The sequence below is a fragment of the Symsagittifera roscoffensis genome, chromosome 2, assembly GCF_963678635.1.
Source record: "Symsagittifera roscoffensis chromosome 2, txSymRosc1.1, whole genome shotgun sequence".
In the NCBI taxonomy this organism is placed as follows: domain Eukaryota; kingdom Metazoa; phylum Xenacoelomorpha; order Acoela; family Convolutidae; genus Symsagittifera; species Symsagittifera roscoffensis.
Genome location: NC_087063.1, coordinates 69038412 through 69061653, shown reverse-complemented (window position 1 = coordinate 69061653; position 23242 = coordinate 69038412). Strand labels below are relative to the sequence as shown.

The window sequence follows — 23242 nt, the reverse complement described above, 5'->3', positions numbered from 1 at the left end:
ACCAAAAATTGTCGTATCCTAAAGGGTGGGGAAAATGACCATCTCTGCGCTCAAGCGGTATACGATTCAAAACAACTAAAATTTCTTGAAGAAACAAAATAAAAATATTATATTACTTAGAAAAACCAAAAAAAAACAAATGATAACCGAAAAACTAAAAAAGTAAAGATCGTAAATACCAGTATAGACCAATTTGCCAGACGAGAGAAGATCCGAATTTCCTGTTATCTTTTTGATATATCAATTTAAATAACACTTGATCATAAAGATCAATTGTAGAGGTCTCTTTTGAGCCTGTGCTGTCGGGTTGTTTTTGCTAATTTTCGTTGTCACCAATTTTCAAGTGTTTGGAGAAAAGAACCTATCCGGCAGTGCGAGGAAGATCAAGAAGCGTAATAAGGACGACAACAATCGACTCAACAAGTTTCAGTTTAGTGTGTACGATAACAACCTGTGGGTGGCATGACAGTTACTGCACTGAAAAGACCTCTGCGCAATTGAAAGTTAAGCACCGTAATTCGAATACTGATCTGACCCTTAGGTGTATAATTTTATAGGTACTGTTGTTTATGCCATCTTAAGGAAACCATGTTTCTGTTTTGCAATCAAACCAACTATTAAGAGACCAATTTTCAGATCAAAATTTAATATTTTGAACCCCCCTAGAAATCGCGGTTTTTGAGATATCTCTACTTTCATTACCGGTAAAAGCGCTGATATAACGAATTATATCGTATTTCAGCCGCAATAACTGTGAGAGTTGACTGTAATGAGTCCCTATATAGTAAGAAGTAATTTGGTTTCGTGATCCAACTTTTCAAAACGGAACAAAAACGTTTGAATAATTTTAAACTAACCCGACAAAAATTTTTGTGGTAGTTAAATCGAAATTTTTCTGGTAGTTTTTGTTGCTTTTTATGTGCTGAATTAGTAAGCTGAAGGCGTTTCGAGTTGAAATTGAGTGTCTTCAAGCCTAAAGGGCTAGAACTAAACTAATTAGCCGAAACCTAGTTAACAGGAAAAATTGTGCTTCAATACGAAAGACTTTTTGTTTTATAACTCAAGAACAACCGATCAAATCCGGTTCAATGTGGTACCATTAGATCGAATTTTTACCAAGAGTATATATGAATTATTCAATTCCTGGCATCACTGAAAACATAGAAAAATTAGAAATTTTTAGCTGAGAGGACCGATAGAGGAGGAAAGACCATTCTCGGTCCACAGAAATTTTTTTCGGAAAGCCTTTAGTTACTTACGAATGTATAAAAATAGCCAATTAAGGCAATTCAAAGCTCTTTTATTTTAATAGGAAAAGTCAGAGACTTGGAAATAAGCATCAGGACCAAACAGAAAACTACCCAGCTAGCAGAATTGGCAAGATAAGCACCTTAGTTTGGATAAGGGGGCGGGGAGGGAGGGTCCTACTTGGAAACACACCTTTCCCCAGCTAGTTTTTAAAAAAGATTCAGAGCGAAAAGACCGTAACAGAATGGGTCTCGAAAACGCAGCCGTAAAAAGTTTCGATCGTACCCGGAACGACATTTTTTTCGCCAATATGTAAGGGTTTTTAATTCACCAATCTTTAACAGAACCAATCCGGAAAACTCCTTAATTCACTAATCCCGAAGGTCCTTACTTCTTCAATCCAGAAAAAAATCTCATATCGTCACTCCGGAAGGGTATTTTTCACCAATCCGGAAGGATTTTTTTTCGGCAAATCGGAAAGTTCCTTGTTTTGTAAATCCAGAGGGGTAATGTTTGACCAATCCTCAGGGGTCCTTATTTCGTCAAACAGGAAAGTCCTTCTTTGGCCTTTCACTGTTCATTCGGGAGACTGCTTATTTCACCAAGATAGAAAAATTTTTATTTCAACATTCCGGAAGGCTCCAGATTTCATTAATCCGGAAGGAGCGTACCCGAAAGGTCCTTGTTCGATCGTACCAGGAGGGATCTAAAATTGTCAAGCAGAAGGGTCACAAAACAGGCCTTTCACCGTTCATAACAATTTAACGTCAATCCGGAGGGGTCAAAAAACAGACCCATCACCGTACGCAGAGAGGAACGTCGCATCGGAATTGCAAATACAGGGTTTTTAAGTCTATTTATCATGAGATAATTAGGATATTAGGACAACTAAAGTACAAACAAAGACCAGAATTTAGTTTTTAAACAGAACAAACAGAACACTAACGAAAAACAAAACTAACTTCACTTTCGAAAAATTGCTATTCTGTCTCAAAACTATCGGAACCAGATAATTATTTTTCTACGGATAGCAATCTGAAACAATTTTGTTGTAGGAGTGGTTGCCGTGAGAGATTTAGTAGGTCTAGCTCGGGCTTTCCAGAAGCAGATAAATAGAGAAGAATAAGGTTGGTGCAACAGATAATCACTTGAGAAAAAAACTGCTTCAAATGTTTTCTAATTAGTGCCGCACTGAATGGGAAAATTTTTTCAATAGAAACCCGTTCGACTTTAAAACAAGCAACGTATTAGTTGCAAGATTTTTCAAGTCATTTTTACAAGTTTTTTTTAGCTTTTGTTTGTTTTGAAAAGCTGATAGCCAACCTCCTATTTTTTTATGAATAAACTGGGATCATCATATTGTGCTACTTTTTCAGACGGCGACATATCCATTGCTTGCTGTTGCAAAAAAACTGTATTGATTTATATTCAGACAATTTTTTCGTTTCTTGAGAATTAAACTTAGTGGCTTCAAAATTTATTGTCAGCGTGGCATGTGATGAGTAGTTTAGAACCATGCTGGCAATGTCTGTCCACCTCTTTGAACCAATTCTCCGACATCGGTAAAGTTGAGACTCAAGTCCAAAGATCATTTACTGCTGAAGCCCCAGATGAGATCAACTTAATGCAAAAAATTTTTGGACAATTTTATTAAGGAAAGATACAGGTTTTGCACCAGATTTGGTCTTGTAACAGTGGAAGAGGACGCCCATGGTCTTGTGCAAGGCGACCTCGGCCTTTCAGAAACTCATGGCTGAAGTTTTAACCAGCGTTACGGGAGGAGATCCTCGTGATGTGCTATGCAGACGACCTGGTGATGGCCACAGCCGCTTTGACGGATTACATTGATCAAATAGACGAAGTTTTGGTTATTATGAAAAAAAAAACAGAATTAAATTGCAAATCCCTTAAGAGAGAAATCTTCAGGGACCTCAATGAAGCACCTGGGCAGGATAGTAGATAAGGCGTGAGACCAGATCCCGATGCTGATGAAGTCATATTGACATAAAAGCATGCGAATTAATGCGAACATTTACAGAGACATTTTGAAAAGGTATTCAGACAAAGTCTATCCAATGCAACAACTGATGCACAACAAAAGGAAGAGGTCCTTTGAAGACATACTTAATGGACCATAGTTACAATGGTTGCTGTTGAGTCCGACTAGATGGTTATTATATAATAATTTAACACAGGATGCCTGACAAGCAGCAGAACGCTGAGAACATCAAAAAAAAAATTTTATGAGCGGTTGGAACAAAAGCAAGCGAACTAGGCAGAGATAAAGAAGGGAGTCTGATTTTAACACAAGGGCTTATGAAACACTTTCTTTGACAAGGTGGCTAGACAAATCCGGCACCCCATACCGGGATAACATGAACTACTGGTGGAGAAGGCAGCCAAAAGAAAGACCCTGTCCAGGAACGAATCGGCGCCCTGGGACTTGCTACTACGTTCAAACTTGGTTCAGCAGGAGCTGACTCGCATGAACATCATCAGCCTTCCATTGCTACACAAATCAGTGGAAGTCACACAGCAGGTGATGCGGATGCTAGGTAAATAGTAATATATGTGTGAGGCGACCAGGTGGGGGTGCCGTGAGAACCCATAATTAAAGATAGGGAATAAATTATCAGGTCTCTCAGCTATGTATTATTATTGGATGTAGAATCTTCTATTAAAAGTTTTGATTAAAATAGATTACAATGGAATGCAACGTTTTTCAAAAAAAATTAAGTATAACGGCAATATAATCAAAATCGTTTTAAAGCTACATCTGTAATGAGTTAAGATGGTTTAATTTTTTGCCCCGCAGAAGTAGTGCAAGTAGTGAAGACTGTTTTTTGAAACCATCAGTCAAAGGTTGTTTTTTTTCTACACTCCCCCCACTACTCTTAACTGCTATGAAAGTCATGCTTTTTTACCCTTTTCTTGAACCGAGTTTCTTGAAATTTTAAATCGAAAAAAGCAAAAAAGTTAAAACACGTGTAGATAACTTACTTTTCAACTTCTCTTTCATGAGGCAACACTGATTGTAATAGATCCAATTTTTTCTCCACAATTAAGTCATCCTTTGTAAATACTTGTGATTTGCAAGGTCTTTTTGAGCATCCCCAGGTTGTTACCCCGCTTTATTAATTAATCAAACTTCATTATACTTTTCATCTTCAAAAATCGAGATTCGTTTCCCGCGCTGACTTGGAGTGAATGGAAGCTTTATTTGAATGAACAGAAACACATTTAGAAACGATAATGATGATATACCAATTAATTCAATCAAAATTTGCAACTAAATTTTTGGTGTTATTAGAACAAAAAGACTCATATCTTTCCCCAATAATTAATTGAATTTAGTATAAAAGACTTGGAATTAAGTATAAAACTTTGTGATATTTAGTGAAAGACTACAGGTCTTAGTTTGGGGTAATTTGAAGGATTATATTACAAGTTTACTGCAAGTTTTCGCGTTTTGAGAGTTATCGTAATTGTTTATTTATATAATTTAAATAATTTAGAGTTGTCTTAAATATATAATTTAGAGTTGTCTTTTTTGTTAGTTGTTTTTTGTTGTGAGTTGTCGAGTTACCGTGTTGTGAGTTGTCGGGTGCTCTGTGCGGGATATCACTACCTAACAAACGTTGCAAAAAAGACAAAAAAGACAACTCATGATTAAAACGCCGATTTAAGTAATTTTTAGCCAATCAAAATAAAAAATTTACAAAAGTTTTAAAATATTTACAGTTTGCGCAATTGTATGAAATGGAAACGCGCAAGAGTTATTTCTCTTTTTTTTAATACCGAATCATGGGGAGGACATTCTGCGGTAAGTCTCTTAGGGCGAGTCTTGCACTGCCTAATTTAATTTCTTGGTCAAACGCTTTACCATTGCACCATGATTGCTTGCTATCGACTGAACGTTAATCAAGAAAGAGAAAACGTCAAAGTTGGCCTGTTTTGAAATTAAGTCGTAAAAGTGACGAAAAGGACAAATGAGGAAGAAATTTTGATTTTATCTTTCTTAACACCCCAAATTGTATGCACGTAACAATTAACTTTTAAAGTTAGGGGTCTGGGTGAAGGGCCCTAAAAAGATTTGACATTTTTGCAATCCCTTTTCTTAAAAATAATTTAACGATTTATTTTTTCTCATAGTTTATTAATTTAGGTATCTGACAACCCTCTCCCATAACCCCACACACACACACACAAATACACGCACACACGCAGGCACATTTACCCCACACTTACTCCCACCATTATTTTTTTCCTACTTATCACCACACTTCCTTCCTCCGCGTACGCGAAGGAAGTGGGAGGGCAGAATGGTGGGACTGGGGAGCGGTGTTAAGGTGGTTACGTCTTCACCCCTCAAACGAAAGGTCGGATGTTCGAGGCCCACTATGATCCGTGCTGTTGCTTGAGGGTGAGGCAACATTAACCAGCCCAAAAAATTAATAAAAAAAGCATGTAGTTCTTAAAGAGTGGCACAACGGCGGTTCGCCGTGATGAGCTGTACAGCTCGTATGCTGGTCCTTTCCCCTCGTGGATAATTGATCTCACCTAATCTGTAGACCAAAGCAAACTTTACAAAATCGAAAAGTTTCAAAATATTAAGATGGTGCCCGTTTATATTAAAGTTATTTTGGCTCTTTTCCAGTTTCCCCAGTTATTTAGGCTCTTTCCAGTTATTTTGGCTCTTTTCCAGTTTCCCTTGAAAAATTACAAATTAAAAGTAGAGTGAGAAATGTTGTAAAAATTTGTTCATCTTTTCACGCTGACATGTTTTGATGGAGTTTTTATCCTGATAAATAATTTTAAATCGAGTTTTTTATAGTGACTTTCAGAAAAAAACAAGGGGAGGGGAACTGGAAAAGAGCCGTTATTTTTTATACTGATCAATTTTCAGAATAAATACATTACAGAGGAGGGCATTCTACGGTAGGTCAATTAGGGGGAGGGGGACAAGTTAAAGAAAATGAAGAAAATTTCTGATGAAGAAAATTTCTACGTGTATTTTTCAGCAAAAGCAAATAATTGAATGAGAAAAAAACAATTTTGAGCGGCATGTTAAGTCTTCGAAATAATTACATCTCAAAGATCTCTTCAACCTGGGACCTAGTATTCTTCAAGCCAGGCGCGGATCTAGGAATTTCTCGAGGGGGGGGGGGGCGGATTTTCAAAAAATTTTTGAAAGTTTTGTAGCCCCTTTTTTTTAGGTCGACGAAATTGATTTTTCTGAGCTCTCCCGAATCACTATAAAGACGGTAACTTACCAAATTTTCTGCGTCGCGGGCAAACTTTTGAAAAAAAAGGCGTGTTTAGGCATTTTTTGGAAAATTTCTACCAAAAAATTGCGTTTTTTTTGGCGCGCGCTCCTCTCTCAAAATTAGTGTAGATTGGCGCCAAAGGCGCCTTTAGAAAAATTTTAAGGTCAGTCAATCAAAAACGGATATCTCAAAATAGTACAAAGTAGGGGCCTTTGGGTCAGCAGGGGGTCGAATTCCTGAAGGTAGAAAGCGTCTGAACACCCCAACCCCCCCCCCCCCACCCCCTAAATCCGCTACTGCTTCAAGCTAAGGAAACGCATCAAACTAATGGGTATGTGTTCTTCGGAAAGCCTGGCACCCGCAAAATCTTTCATATCAGCATGGAAAACGGCCTCATACGAGTACGCAGTAGATCTTAATACACTTCTTACGAAGGCAATTCACTTCGAAACAAAACCAATACTAGACGGATGAAATGCTCAGGCTCACAATCTAGTGAAGAACTTGAGGGAGAAACCGATGCGAGAAGCCACTCCTAACACACCTGCAGCAACATTAGAAACTGGATCAATGGTCAGAAAATTATAAAAAAAAATTTACGCCAAGTCTACAAATCTCAGACGACCTTTTCAAAATTTATGGTCACATGTCATTAAAAGAAATCAAATAAACGAAATATCTACGCCAAGAAGAGTGCGCATGGTTTTTGAATTGCCAAAATCTCCAGATTATGAGAACACATTAAGATGGGACAACAAAGAGTCAGCAGAGGCCTTGGTGAATTTGTGACTTAAATGCATAGAAATGCGGTCAATTAAGCTTTTACAGAGCCTCTGTTGGCTACATACCGGAAATCAGTAACTAAGTTGAACCTGCTTAGTTTTCTTGATGATCCAATGTGAAACAGGTGTGATCAGGGAGTCACTTTACCTCAGATCAATCCGGAAAACTAAAAACCTTCACCCATTGAGAAGCATTTCAAGAACATTTGAAGGCGTCATTGGTGAAAGAGAAAACCAATTGAATTGCATCAGAGTGGTACTGGCTTTTTCGCTCACTAGAAAAAATAAACAAACCTGGCCGTGGTCCGCGACTGATGTCGCGACCGAAAGGGATAGTGGAGGTGGCTCTTGCGCGACTGAGAATCATCGCTTGCGCCAGGGCAACAATCGCGCAAAGTCGCACAAAGTCGAGCAAAGTAGCCACATAGCTCAAACTGATCGCGCAATGACGATCGATGAGTTGCTCAAAGCTGTAAAATGAGTGGCGCAGAAACGCAAACCATTTTATGCCAAATTTTAACATAATTTGCGCTAAATCACAGCATAAATTGCGAACAAACGCAACTTAAATCGCGGGAAATTGGCAAATTAATTTGTGCGAAGTTAAAACATAAATCGCGCAAAGCTCTGGCAATGGATTTTTTTCAGTGTTTTTGCTAGCCAATGTGTTATACAGATGCAAATCCGCGCTGAAATTTTAGCGATAATCGATTTGCTAGCAAATGCTTTGCTGTTTTTGCTAGCATATGCGTTATACAGATGCAAACCCGCCCTGAAGTTTCCTGGATAAAAATCAATACATTTTTATAGTCTGTCTCTCTAAATTTTGAAAAATAATTGATTACAATTGCTTAGAAATGGATTATATTGTTAAAATCTTTCGAAGCAAAAAAATCAATTTTCAACTGATTGATAATCGATTATTTTCAACTTATTTTCAAAAAAATTAACGAACGAAAAATAATACATTTGGTTTGGGGTTGTTCTGTGAAGGTATTTAGTGGGGGTTGGAGCAAACACGGGTGGGGCTAGTTTTAGAAAAAGGAGACGTGGGGGCATGGCAGGTATCGTGTGGAAGGGGTAGTGGGGGACGTGGTTGGTGGGCATAAGAATGAAGGCGGAAGGGGGCGAAGCATGGAGGTGTAGCAGGGGCGTAGCGGTGGGGGGTGGGGGGGGGGGGGAGGGAGGGTTTGCAGTCTTTGTTTATATTGGATTATTTATTATGGATTTTTTTTGAAACGAAAATCGATTATAGTGGATTAAAAATTCATTACTTTGTCCAAATTTGCCACGATAATCGATGATATAGACAAATTTTTAGTCGACAAAAATCCATTATAATCGACTTTCATCCATGAAATTTTGGTGCGGAAACTGTAAAACCAAAAATACATCGTATAAGCATGGGTTTTAATTGGTTATAATGGCACTATGATCATTTCGATGTCTGGTTTGTACATCTGTAATGAATTTTAATGAATTATTTTTGTCTCGAAGATCCACTATAATCGATTAAAGCCCATGGGCAGTCGGTCCGGGTTTCCAAATGTGCAGTCAGCTAGACCAGCATTTTTAGTGATCATATACAGAAGGCTTTAAAAAGCCTACGAATTACTCCAAATAAAATACAAGCTAAATTTTTTTGATGGTAAAAATGTTTTTATACGAAAAAACTGAAAGGTAGAAAACATGAAAACATGGCCTTTGTAATGGTCCAACAAAAACAAAATGTCAACAATTATTACAGAGCTTCGAATAGACTCACTGGAAAACGTCTACATTTGTGGGAAAGTTAGACAAATCACCAAGTTGGCCAGAGAACTTCGAGCTAATGAGAAGGGAGTTCATGCTCGAGCAGACGCCAGAAATGCACTTCGTTTTGTTGACCATACTACAGTACCTTGAATTAGGGCGGGAGCTTTGTAAGAATTTGGTCATAGAAACTTGATTGAGATGCTAGACCCATGGTTATGAGAATACTCAACCCTTGTACGGTTCCATCGATTGATTCAGGTACGGAATGAAGATAATCAAGCGAGGAGGTTTTGACTAATCCACAGAGAAATCCGGCGAAGCCGGCAAAATCAGCCGTGCGGAATAATTAATTTATAGGGAAATATTCAGTTACCTAAAAAGGTGTTACAAGTAACACAACTGAGATCAACCCCACTTAATTATTTGTTACTTGTAGGGCGTTTGCAAACATCACTGTCCATTGCACGCCTTCTGAAAATCCCAAACAAAACCTCGCCAAAATGTTTGCGGTCCATCGCGCTCTCTTTTTAGATTACAACACGTCCCTCATCTCATCTCTTGACGGATATCCTTTGCGTCTTTTTGTTGCATTTCAGATCGTTTTTAACGAATTTGCCCCACGTGGTACGAACAACGCCTGGTGGTCGTTTCCACGATTCTGCTTTCACATATTCGAGAGCAGCATTGGTAATTATACCTTAAATCATTCGCAAAGCATGGCCCAACCCTTTGGGTCTTTGTATATTTGAAGAAAAATTTTTTGAGCTTCAACACGAATACTAATTTTGAGCTTTAACATTAATCTTACCGCATATGATGTCACATTTCGGTTTCTCGCGGCTTTATAGTTAAAATATAGAGATTTCGAAGACTTTGTACACATCTGAAACTTTTGAGGCCAAGATTCGAAGCCATAGAGAAGAGTACTTCTACTATAAGTGTTGCAAGCTTTGATTCTCAGGGCTAAGTAGCGAGACTTCTACACCTTGTTGAGCCTCTTAAGCTACCATTGGCCTTGTCAGTTCTCAGAGTACTTCTACTATAAGTGTGGCAAACTTTGATTCTCAGGGGTAAGTAGCGAGACTTCTACACCTTGTTGAGCCTCTTAAGCTACCATTGGCCTTGCCAGTTCTCAGTATGAGTTCATAAAAAATGATTCCGTCCAATTAGATGTTGCTGTCTAGAAAGGTAAAGATGTCTATTCGGACCAAGGGTTGACCCATAGCTGGTAAATTTAAAGTTTCGTCTATTGAACAGAACGTTGTTTTATCTATTTTGATTACAAATGGTTTCAGCTGCCGGTTTCTTCTGCTGCTACATCCGTATCGTCAAGTGCAATTTCATGTCTGCTCTCTTTAAGGGTGGAGAGCATGACCCCATCGATTACTAAATTGAAAAGAAAGGAGATAAGATCGACTCTTGTCTTTCTCCGCAAATCACCGAAAATTTTCGTGACAGTGTACTGTGAACTATGACTTGGCGGTAAGTTTCCGTATACATGGTTCTCAAAAAAGCAACAATTTTTCCTTTGATACAAGGTTGGAGCAGATTTTCGAGCAGATCAACCTCACACTATCCTCGAAGAAAATTCAGTACAACCAGTGTGTAGAAAAAACTTTAAAGGATTTGTTATGGATTCTGATAGGTTCAAAATAAATGCTTGACAATCAAAAAAAGCTAGTAGCATTAATATTATTAAAACTCCGAAAGAGTTGCATTAAGTGGTGACAAAAGGGTCCCTCTAATTTTTTTCAACTTTTTTTGCTTAAGAGTGAGATCGTTTTTACTTTGGGTTACAAACTCAGCAAAAAGAATTATTGTATATTATCCAAAAAAAACCCTGGTTGACCCGAAAGCCTTTGTAATGGTCGGTTATAGGTTTTAATCGAAAAAATTTTGCTTAACTATAACGTTCGGACCCTTAATAGGAAATTTCAAGTGTTTAAAAAAAACCAGCTTAAACTAATTAGCTTGTTTTCAATTCGGTGCTTTAATGTTAGCGGGGTTTGTTTAACGCTTTCAGCATCAAAAATAACATTTTCAGTTTTAATTGAGCATTTTATTTGTGGTCCATTTTTGATAGCGATATGTTAGTACGATCATGTTTGTTAGTACGAAGATATCATGTTGGATTCACAGTCTCCTCCCAATTTTCTTTTGGAAATGGTCCTGAATTAAAAACATCCCTGTCATAACTTCTTCTAAATATTCTTAGAAATTGGGAAAAGCAAAAACGAGTTTAAAACAAAACGGCCGAGTTTTCAAAATTTGTGGAACATTTTTATCAGCCTTTATATATGTCAATCATATTGATTTTCTAAGCTTCATAACGACCTTGTTTAGTTAAAAATTTTTGAAGTGCAGGCAAACTTTGAGGAAAAAAACAGGTCAAAAGGGCTATTCGGGTAATTTCTGGGAGGTAGCATCTTCATAACGAACATGCCAACTCGCTGCGCATCCCCTCGTAACAAAAAATTTGGAGTCATCGGCGAAAATGGACGCCCTTAAAAAATATCAAAGAGGACCGTTTGGGTAGTGTGGCGCAGGGGTCGAAAAAGTTATACGTCATTGAACATGCCAATTTGCTGAACTCAATTTTGAAAGGATCTCGAAAAACTGTTGTAAAATTCTCGAGGTTTGAAAGTTGCCAAATTAACCGTACTCCAGTTTAAGACTAGTTTTTGCACGCTACGGATAGAGTGTCGATTTAAATTATGAAAAGAAAACTTGCTTAGAGGTTTAGCAAGTTTATGAAGACTTTAAATTTGATAGTAACTGACTTCTTAGGTTTGATGATAGTTTTAATTGACTAAGTGCTTCTGAAACTGTTCGTTTTTGGTGTAAATTTTTTAGCCTGAACTTTACAAAACAAACTGCACCGTTTAAATTCTGCTAATATTCTCAGCAAGTTATGTCCCTAGCCTTTTTTTGTTGATATTCAACCGAATTTGCGAAAAAAAAAAATTTCAACTTTTCTGCGAACAAATTTAATCAGCACTGTAGTATAGTTAAGATGCTGAAGGTGTACCGTGAATTTTTGTGCGTAGGGAATTATCTCGCGCTAGAAAATCGGTCCAAATTGAACAAAAACAAGCTAATTGGTCGTACTAAATAAAGCAGTTGTACATGGTTTAGATTTTGCCCGTATATTTTAGTTCTCTATATTTTTTGAGGCCAGTAGGAAACTAGTTGTTTCAGAAATAGTAATTCTACAGCAATTTAATCACTTCGGCACATACTATTAACGTTAGATTGGCTGGTTTCTGATGTCGAATAAGGTAATTAAAAATGTACCAAAACATTGATTTTTTACTAAATTGTGCGTGGTAAAAAAAGGGTTTTGGAATGATTAGAAAATAAAGAAAGCTCAGAATCAATATACAATTAATGTTCTGACTTGATCCAGTCAAACCATCTTGAAATGCTTGCTAAAGTTTTGGAGATTTTTTTCTGTTTCGTCGAACACCACAAAAAGTCTTTCAGTGGAACTTTAAAGTATTTGCTTAAAGTATTTGTTTAAAATCTTCAATTCATCTCAAAATCTGTTTGAGAATTAGTTATAAAACCAATCAAAACAGAAAAGAATCAACACTACTCGTATCAGAGCAAAGCCTTGAATGTTCCGAATGCCTTTTAAGCTCTATGGAGCAAGGTCTGCTTTCAAAAAAAAATTGATAAAATTTTTAGATAAAAAAAGAAATTTAACAAATTTTTAGATGTTTTTTTTAACGAAACTCCACCCATTATATGAAGTACAAACTGATATATTTTGTGTATAAAAGATTTTTAAGTAACCAAATAGCCTGCTACGATTCAATTTGGAACGATTTCAAAAATGAAATAAATATCCGCTTACGCGTTAAAAGCTCTAATTATATCGCGCATTATTTATCTAAAATTGGCCCGAATGTCAAACTTTAACTCCCATAACTTAACAAAAAAAATCACAACTGAAATATATATTTTATTTTAAGCTCAGGGCACTAATATTTCCGGATGATATTAAAAAGTTCCATTAAAAACTTCTGGTTAAAAGTCGAAATTTGTCTAAAGAAAAAACGTCCCCGAGCACAAATATGCCGTTACTTTCGTCAAAAGTTGCAACAATGATGCTATCTCTTTGATATGCCGATATAAAACCATGTCTTTTCTGTTTGTCCCCCATCCATATTAGAAAAAACTGATCCAATTGGTTTTCACATCTTGCAAGAAAATAGCCTTGCAACCAAAATTGCATTGAAAGTAAATTGCTATATTTTAGAGTTTTCATATTACCAAAGTATTTTTTAGAGGTCTTGATTCTTTCAGATTTAAAAAGTGATTTTTAAACAATTCAGAATTAAATCGTCGTTTTTGTTTTCTGTGGTCCTTAGTTGTTCACCTTCAGCTTTTGATCTCTTAGAAGCTTTTGAACTTCAGTCCAAAAAAGGTAAATTAAACTTCAGTTTCTCCGTCAGTTGTCTTATCATTTCAATTTGACTGTACAGATGTCTAAGAAAGTATTGATTTTCCCACTGAAAAACTACACTTCAAGAATATGAAATGAATTCTATTTTGGGCAGACTTTTGTTCATTTAATTGGTTCCAAATTTCGCGGTCAGCTACTATCATACGTAATTGCGACCTGGGTTGAAATACCCAGGATTAGTAATTAAAGCAAAAGGATAGTGAAGCCAACTTGACTGGTAAAAAGGCAATCAAATATTATTAGATTTTACCAGAAACCAATTTTGGTTCCGTTTGATTAAATGTAAGAAACGAGAGTATAAGGTGGCCTGATGAATTGATTTACAGGTATGATTTATGAAAAATATCATTTTTCGTCGTCCTGTCACAAGCCTTCAGTCAGCGGGATTGAATTGCCGGGAGCGAAACAAAACTCCGGATAATTTTATGCTAATTGTACAAAATTAATCCGCGGGTACTTTACTTAGCGGGCGCAATTTACTTTTTAAAATCGATCGATTTCCTCTGCCTTTTTTCGCCTCGAACAAGTAGCTCATTTTAAGATTCACTGCCAGTCGCCTAGGGGGTTGACCATTTTGACAACAGATTTCTTTCACATGCACGTCATGCAAAATTACCAATTCTAAATGTTCTCGGGGCCAAAGAGTCGTCATTAACGGAACCCTTTTATTCTTGCCCACAAGTGCGATAAAATCAAAATCAAAGTTCAAGTTCAAAATTAAAAATGGCGTCTATTTCGCATTTTGCTTTCCTATGTGTTACGATATTATCTCTTTCCCTAATTTCGGAGGGTTTCATTAGCAAGAGTCACAAGTCGGGTTGGGGTGGGTTTGAAAAGAGGGACTACGGGGTTTGGTCCCACGGAGGCAGATTCAGCAACGTTCGCACACCACAGCGACTTCTAGCAAGATTTCACATGGGTAAAACTGACGTCATGAAACGACCAAACACAAACTTCATCGGTTCAGGCAAGTTGCTTCTTTTTCACTGATTAATTACAATCAGTTCATCTCGTAATTTTTTCTAAGCCTATTTTTATAGCAAGTATTAAGTAAGCAGTCGTGTAGGTACCTCATAAAGATGCAGAAGATTCTATTATAAAAACGAAAATAAAAAATCAATTGATGAGCTGAGCAAAATCGGAAACATATCGATATGTGTTGCCCTAATAAAGGGTATGCGGTTGCTTAAATCTGTCCAAATTAAAATATGGTCTTATTAATACGTTACCAGACGCAAAATATATCATATAGCATCTGGGGGGTAATATGAATAAGAAATGTTTTTTTTTTCGAACATTTTAATCATTTTTTATCACAAACTGTTTGTTTTGTTTTCGGGTAATGCAAGGTTCTGCCCTTGTCGTTTTTCATAATTTAATTAAGAAAAACAAAGACTTTTCGTAATAGATGATAATTTTTTTTTCCTAATAGATTTATGAAACGATAGAGATCAGCTGGTTTTTTCAATTATCATATTAATCTAAAGCACGGGCGGATTTAGGGGGGGGGGGGGTTTGGGGGGTTGGACGCTTTTTCTTCTCAGGGATTCGACCCCCTGCCGACCCACAGGGTCCCTCTCCCCTTTGTGCTATTTTGAGTTGACAATTTTGGCCTGTTAAGCCTTTTTTGGCTTGTTTTTTCAAAATCCATACCCCCCCATCCCCCACACTACCGAAGAATCCTAGATCCCGAAAAAATCCAAGATCCGCCTTTAATCTGAAGGGTTGAAACATTCGTCGAATTATCGTTCTAGGGCACAAGAGACAGTTTTTTCCAGATGTTGTGATATTGGCAAAAAACTTGAAAAAATTGAAAAAACACGATTTCTGAAAAAAAGACGATTTTTGTTCGAATTTTTTTAAGCGTTTTTTGAAGTCGGAACGTTCTGTGTTAGTTCCACAGGGACCGACTTTTGTTTCTGTACCATTCATTTTAATTTTTGTCTCTTAAATCATTGTATTTTACTTTTTGCTACCATGTGTTCTGAAGGCGACGGTTGAAAAATTGATTGGTACTTTTTTTGAAAATATCATAAATAACTAATTGTTATTGTACTTCTTTCATAACTCATGCAAAAAATAATTTTTTGTAAAAGTGTATTTTTAGGGAAATAAGCTAGGAAAGTATAATTGCGGATTTAAAGTGATAAGAAATCAATTCCTATCAGTTTTTTAATGAGCAGTTTCTTAATCAAGGATGATCAGCCAAAATCGGGGAAAATTCGCAAATGTTCTACTTAAGAGAAACAACTAACAGAGCATTTACGACTGCAAATTTTAAACCAACCGATTTTTTTCCAGTGTTTGACGAGTCGTTTGAGCCCGAGAAGCAATCATTCGTGGATTCCGACTTCGTGATGCCGGAAGGACTAGATGACCTCGACATGTCCTTGACCGACTTGCGAACTCGAGAAAACGTCGCTGAAATGATGCTGGGTTTGTGTTGCGAGGCCGAAGATTTCTGCCTTCAAGACCTGTGGGCCGAAATATGTGACTCGTTGCACCTGGACCAGACAACATGCTTTCCGCTCTACCATCAAAAATGTTCACGGATCGGGGGTGCTGAGCCTTCTGGCAAATAAACAAACACTGGAAGTAAATAAAATTTAGGCTCAACTTATTGGCCGAATAGTTGTCCAACTGGAAAATTAAACCGAAACGTGAAAACTCAAACACCAATTAGCCTGAAGATATTTCAAAAGTATTCTTTAATGAATCACGAAGTTAAAAAATGAAAATATTCAAAAAAAAAGTTTTCAATAGAAAGAATTGTTGATATTACTCTACTCACTCGTTCTACTATTGAGTTTAATGCTGGAAGACATTAAAAGACATCCCAGCATCTCAACTCCTTCTAATTATCAATATTATTTAAAACTGGATAGTAAGTTTGAATTCTGATGACGACAGTGATGCTGTTATAAGGAGCTGATCAGAAAAATTGAGCAACCCAAAATATAGCTAAGATGAATTGATTGTTCCGACTTTTGAAGAAAATGACTGAATATTTGAGCTCGGTTTGTTTGTTTATCCGGACAACTTTCGACTTTTTAATTAGCAGTTTATCACGGAAGGTTCTCATATCATTCCAACAGTGTTGTGTTCTCGAGCTCACGCTCAAAAATCACATGTGATTTTCCGTGAAGTAAGGGGGTTTAAAGATTGCCAGTTTGGTCCAATTAACTTGCAATAGATAACGCGCTATTATTGCGTAAACAGATATTTAATCCGTCTTCAAAACAGTTGCCAATTAAAATCGAGTACGTTTTTTTGGCCTAATTGAAACCTTGCTTCATGCGAAAATTTTTACTTTGTTTTTCAAATAGCGTGTGGAGTGTTTTTAAAAAAATAAATCAACTTTTTTTTCAGTTTTTTTGGCACATTCACCATATATTTTGAAGCGAACACTTCTTCCTCTCATAAATTAGTCGCAACATTCAGGGCTTGCCACTGATACAAGCAACGTAGTTTCCAAATTCGCTAATAAATCAAATGAAAAGGTATTAAATATCAAATTTAATATGTTGATTAAAAAAATGGTGAAAATGAAAAAAAAAATTGAAAAGTTTTGAAACATGTTTTTGAGATTTTTTTTGAGATTCATGATTCACACGCTTGTAAAGTAAAAAGTGATTTTTTATTTTTTGTATCTGGCAAAGTACTAAATAGACCAAATAGAGTGCCTCACTTCAATTTAGATGGTTTCAAAATGGAGTAAATCTCCACTTACGAGTTGGTAGCACAAAGTATGTCGCGCGCTAATTATCTCAAATGGGCGAAATTGGCCATTTTTAAGCCTCAAAAATAAAAAAACCAAGACAGTTGAAATATTTTTTGTAAATTTGAGCTTAGGACAACAATAGTTTTTGGCTGATACAAAATCATCAAAAATTGCCGGTTATACAAAAATATTTTGGAGAATAAAGCCGCCTTCAGCACCAATTTTCCGTCACTTTCGTGTAAAGTGGGAGGAAAACACACTGAGTAACAAATTTTAAGTTCAGAAAAAAACATGGAAAATAAAAACAAAAAATGCACTAACAGAATAGAGTTTAAGACCTAAAAGAATATCAGCGCTCTAAATGCTCCAAAATTTGAAGGCCACCTATAAAATATTACCACAAAAACTATCGATCGGTACTTGCCCATGCCCTATTACGAATTTTTGTTTCTTGACAGCTACATGAATTAGGTATTAAGAACAAAAATATACGTTCATAGGAATTATAGTTCAATTCTATGTAATTTTTTGTGCCCAATTCAAAAAATATATATAAACATTACAATTTGAAAACCATAACTCACCGTGTAAATACATTTATTTTGATTTATAAAACAGTTTGAATGTAGAAAGTAAGAATATTAAGCAATTTTTTCTTTTTTTTTTGTAAGAAAAAAATACCTTATTTTGTATCCTCAAAACCCTAATCTAACAGATTGAAACTGTTTAAAACACTGAAATTAAAAAAATTTGAGGTTCAGCTCAATGATTAAATAGTTGTCTAACTGAAAAAAAAAACGTTAAAACATAAACATCAATAAGCCTGAAAAAAAAACGTCAAATGTTTTCTTTACGGAAAATTGAAAAACGAGTGCTCGTGAAAAATTGTTTTTCAATTAAAAGGGTTGTTGAAATTAATCACTCGTTCTAGTCTTGAGTTTAAGGCTCGAAGGCAACAAATTTTATCCTAAGCATCTCAACTCCTACAAATTATCAGCATTATTTAGAACTGGATAACAAGATTGGATCATGACGAAAACAGCGACACTTTTACAATAAGAGCTAATCAGGGAAATCGAGCCATTCAAAAATAGCTAAGATACGTTTTCTATTAATTGTTCCGATTTTCGAACGTATTGATGGAAAATTTGAGGCCGAGATTATTTTTTTCCTGAAAGTTTCGGCTTTGTAACTAGCAGTTTTTCAAAAGTTGTTTTTCCTTGTTCAAACAGTATTGTTGTGTCGAGCTCAAACTTAAAACTAAATTGCATTGGCTTAACGATTGTCAATTTGGTGCAATTAACTTGCAATAGATAACGCGCTATTAACGCGCAAGCGGAGATTTAATCCGTCTTCGGAACCGCTCCAAAATAAACCGTAGCAGATTTTTTAATTTATCTAATAGCTTGCTTGCTCTATGCAAAAATATCACTTTGCTTTTTAAATAGCGTGTGGGTGATGGCTTTCAAAAAACTTCTCAATTTTTTTTTCGATATTTTCATCAAATTTTTGAACTGAGCAATACTCCTTAGATCTCACACGACAGTTGGAACTATCAGGGCTTGGCCTTGATACAAGCACTTTGGTATCCGAATTTGCAAAAGATTCAAATGTGAAGGAATCTATTTTGCATACTTCGCCCTTTCCTAGCACACCCCCACAAGCTTTGTAAATTACGAATTGGCGAATTTTGCATATATCAAAGTATGAAACATCAAGTTTACTACGTTGATACATTTAAATTTAACAAATTCGTTTTTTTGTTAACTCAAAATTGTTTTTTTTAAATCAACGGCTCTCACTTTCCGTTTTCTTGTGTGAAACGTTGAATGGAAAAAAAAACTAAGATGGTTTTTGATTACCCCAAAAAATGGTCGGTCACACACGTTAGGCAGGGTATCATATTATGTGCATGATTCGAACTCGGAAAGAATTTTCCATAAAACATCTCAATGTTGAGATATTGAGAGTTTTTTAATCAATTTGGACTCACATTTAACTCAAAGGTATAAATTAGGCGATCAGCCTAGACAAGATATGATTTAAATTTCTGTTTTTATTTAAAATGAATACCCAATTATGTACCTAATTAAGCTATGGGTTGACAGCTGCAGGTTGGCTCGCTTTCAAAAAAAATTTAATATTCATTTTGTGAATTGATCTTCTCACACGAATTAGTTTAATAGTAAGCTTCGCTTTATCTTCAATTAAATTTCGCCAAATCTAATGAATTCAAGTATTTGTTAGCTTTTATTGCTTAAGAATTATTCTGTGACTTTTTTTAAATAGGTGCGCGAGGAAGATTAAATATATGATGAAGGAGGCGAAGTAATTTTATAGCGCCAGGAACACAGTGGCACAAAAAAAACCATTCGAATAATAATATCTGACTGAAAAGTGACAGATACCACAAAAACCTTTTCGTTGCACTTATTTGTTTACTTTCGCCATCAGAAACATTTCAATATTGCTTGAAACTAGAATACAAATTCACACTTTTTTTAGGTCTATGGAGTTGTGTTTGCTCGTTCAAGATGTCAAAAAAAAAACAAATTTAAAAATTATTTTTGAAAAATAGAAAAAACTGAAAAATTATTATATATGCTATAAAATATTTTTAAAATTGTTCTTTTTGAGATTTTTTGAGGCTTTTGAGAGTCATTCCCCACAGGCTATATATAGTACAAAATTATATGTTTCGTATACAAAAACGTTATTAAAGACCAACTAGCTTGACTCAATTCCTTTTGGAACGGTTTCCCACTCGGATTAGATCTACCATTACGCGTTGAAAGTACGAAATACCTTTTGCATGGTTAATTGTCCCGAATTGGCCAAATTGGTTAGCTTTAAGCCCCCAAAACATTTTTAAAAAACCCACAGCTGAGATATGCTTTATAAAAACAATAATTTTGAATGATACAAAACCATTTCGTCAAAAAAGCTAGATAAAAATTCGAAGTTTGTATTGCAAAAAAAAATACCCCGGCCACAAATGTTCAGTAACTTTCTTCGAATGTCGAAAAAAAGATTAAGATTGTATATATCAGAAGAGAGCCCTAAATATTTTGACGGCGCTTAATCTTCTGTGAAATAGTTTTTGTCCTCTGAAGTTTTAGAATTTTTAGTGATTTATCAAGTAACAAACAAAACAAAGATATTGTTTTCGAAATTTCAAAAAAGAATTTTGAAATTCACTAGACACTAATTAGAGTCCAAAATGGTTGCAATTAGGGTGAAGCAAATATACCCAGAAGCAATCCTCACTTCAGGCAGTATCAGATCGCAGCTTTATGATCACGAAATATACCGCGCGTACTAGTTTGAGCTCAGTCATAAACAGTTTTCACAATTTTTTGAATTTTTTTTTTCAAAAAATCATTTTGCAGTACTTAGATAAAGCGATAAAGCTATTGCTTTTTTTTCGTGCCATCAGCTTATATTATTGCTTTTGTGTTTTGAAACTTTGTTCAGCTCTCTTGATTGTATTGCAGAAAATAGGTTTGATATAGTACTAAAACTCAGTCGATCACGTGTTTTTGCATTTAATTTGTCATTATATTTTACTTTTGCGATCCGTTTTACTCAACTCGTTAGGTTGATGATCAATTTGAAGATCTCAATTACATTGAATTTTTTGTTGCTGTAGATTTAATTTTATAACCAGAGCCAGCAATTTTGATAATATTTAACTTTTGTAGCAATTTTTTATGTTGTTTCACCAAACTCAACTTTTTATGATTACTTTCATTGTTTCCCTACTTTGCAATTGTGGAATTTAATTTTTTGAGAGTATACTTGTCTGTTAGTTTCAAGAATTTAACTAATTTCTTTGACACTTTTTTTGAAGATTATCAAATTTTTTTGTTTCTCCAGATTTCTCACCATGTCTTCAAAAACTATCAAAAAGTAAATAAATCTTGAGACTGGTTTTCTAAACGCTGAAGGATTGTTTCACGAGTGAAGTTTAAGAATTCATCAGTTGTTGCAAATAAGTTATGGAGTATAACAGCTGATAATAACCAAAGAAGCAAAACTACTGATTTCCTATTACATTTTTAACTCAAATCAGAGTACAGCAAAAAATATAAAAGAAATAGATTACTGACCGCATAGAACATCTTCATGTGGCGCTTGAGTTTGCGTGGTAAAAAAAATTGGTAAGTCTGAAGTAACCATAAAACATAGCAGGACTAAGGGGAACTATTCGTTTTTCAATGGTATTTCGGGTACTATAATGAACGCTCCTAGAGTAAAGTATGCTTTTTATGATTAAAACTTTGTTTTATGATTAAAACTTTGTTGTAACTCATATTATTTTTGCAACAGCTGATGAATTCGAGAAGCATCATTTCTTGAAGAACTCCTTCAGTGTTAGGCAAACCAGTCTGAAAGTTTCCATGCTTTTTGTCATGTTTGAAGACTTTTTGAGAAAACTGTAGAAACAAACTTGAGAATTTACACAAAAAACTTATTAGGAAGTGCCACGAAAGTTCTTATAATTTTGAAGACAACAGACAAGTGTGGTGGCAAAAATTCAAATTCCAAAACCTAAACTATGCAAGCAATGAAATTCATCATGGAAAAACTTGAATTAGACGAAACGGAAAAAAATTGTTTTTACAAATGAGAATTATCATCAAAATGACTGGTCTAGATTACAATATTAAGTTTGCAAGAGCAAAAAAAATTAAGGAAATTGAGATCTTCATTTTGATAATCAAATTAAAAATTAAACAAAATGCCTAATTATGATCGCAAAAGCAATGTATAAACTGGGTCGAGGTCGGGGACTTATTTTACAACCATTGCGACTCAAAATGTGTATGTTGCGACCATTGTGACCCAAATCGGGTATAATGCCACCATTGCGACTCAAAATGGGTTGCGATTTTGCACGACCGAAGATTTTTTATGCGACTTTGCGCGACCCAAACAAGATATGATGGGACTTTGCACGACCCAAAAAAGTATGTTGCGACCATCTTGACTAAAAACGGTTATGTTGCGACTATGCGCAACCCAGGAAAATATGTGCTACTTCACGTAACCGAAAAAACATTTGTTGCAACTTTACGCAACCCAAAAAAGGTTTTTAGCTTATATATTATAATTGAGCTTGTCTGTTACTTTGGGTGCATGTGTAGGCCTTCTCGTGGCGGTCCTGTATGTGATCAGCAAATGTGTTGATATAGCTACTTGCATATTAAAAATGCATTTATACCGGATGATTTTGAAATCTGCACCTCTATAACGCTTATGCAAGCAAAAAACCCGACAAAAATTCCCTTACTTAAGCTTTGTGCGACGCATGTTGCGACTTTGCAAGACCCATTTTATGACTTTGCGCTAACTAAATTAGCTATATTGCGACTCTGTGCGACCCATGTTGTGACTTTACGCGACCCAAATTAGCAATGCTGCGTCTTTTTGCGACCCAAATTAGCCATGTTGCGACTTTGCGCGACCCAAATTAGCTATGTTGCGACTTTGTGCGACCCAAAATAGCTATGTTGCGACTTTGTGCGACCTAAGTTGGCTATGTTACGATTACGCGTCACCCGACCCAAATTAGCTATATTGCGGTTTTGCGTGACCAAACTTAGCTAAGTTGCGACTTTGTGCGTTTCAAGCCTCTTGCAGGATGATGGAATTACGGTAGCAGAAAGTCCATTTCGTTGACCCATTTCGGTCGCAACATGAGTCGCGGACCTCGGCCCGGGAATGACAAACTCAATACACCGAATCGGTTGACTTTTAGCACAAAATCAAAGTTATTTATTGCAATATAATTAAGAGAACTTTAAAAAAAATTGATAAAAATTTTAGCAATAGTATAATCTGATAGCATGAAAAAAGTAATCACCTTGTTTAAAAACTGCAAAATGACTAAACATCTCCAAAAAAACGTCTAAACTATTTAAAAATTTTGAAATGGTTATCATTAGCAAACAAAGCAAACATTAGAAAAAACAGGTAATAAGTGGCAATATTCTCAGTC

At 35.7% G+C, this 23242-nt stretch overlaps 1 protein-coding gene across 1 annotated transcript; it reads left to right on the top strand.

Annotated features, from left to right (window-relative positions):
* The first annotated feature begins 13652 nt into the window (after nt 1-13652).
* Nucleotides 13653-16236, top strand: LOC134840080 (uncharacterized). Its single transcript, XM_063855761.1, has 2 exons — nt 13653-14487; nt 15822-16236. Exons 1-2 carry the CDS (start codon nt 14244-14246, stop codon nt 16100-16102), a joined length of 525 nt encoding a protein of 174 aa, XP_063711831.1. The 5' UTR covers nt 13653-14243; the 3' UTR covers nt 16103-16236.
* The last annotated feature ends 7006 nt before the right edge of the window (nt 16237-23242 follow it).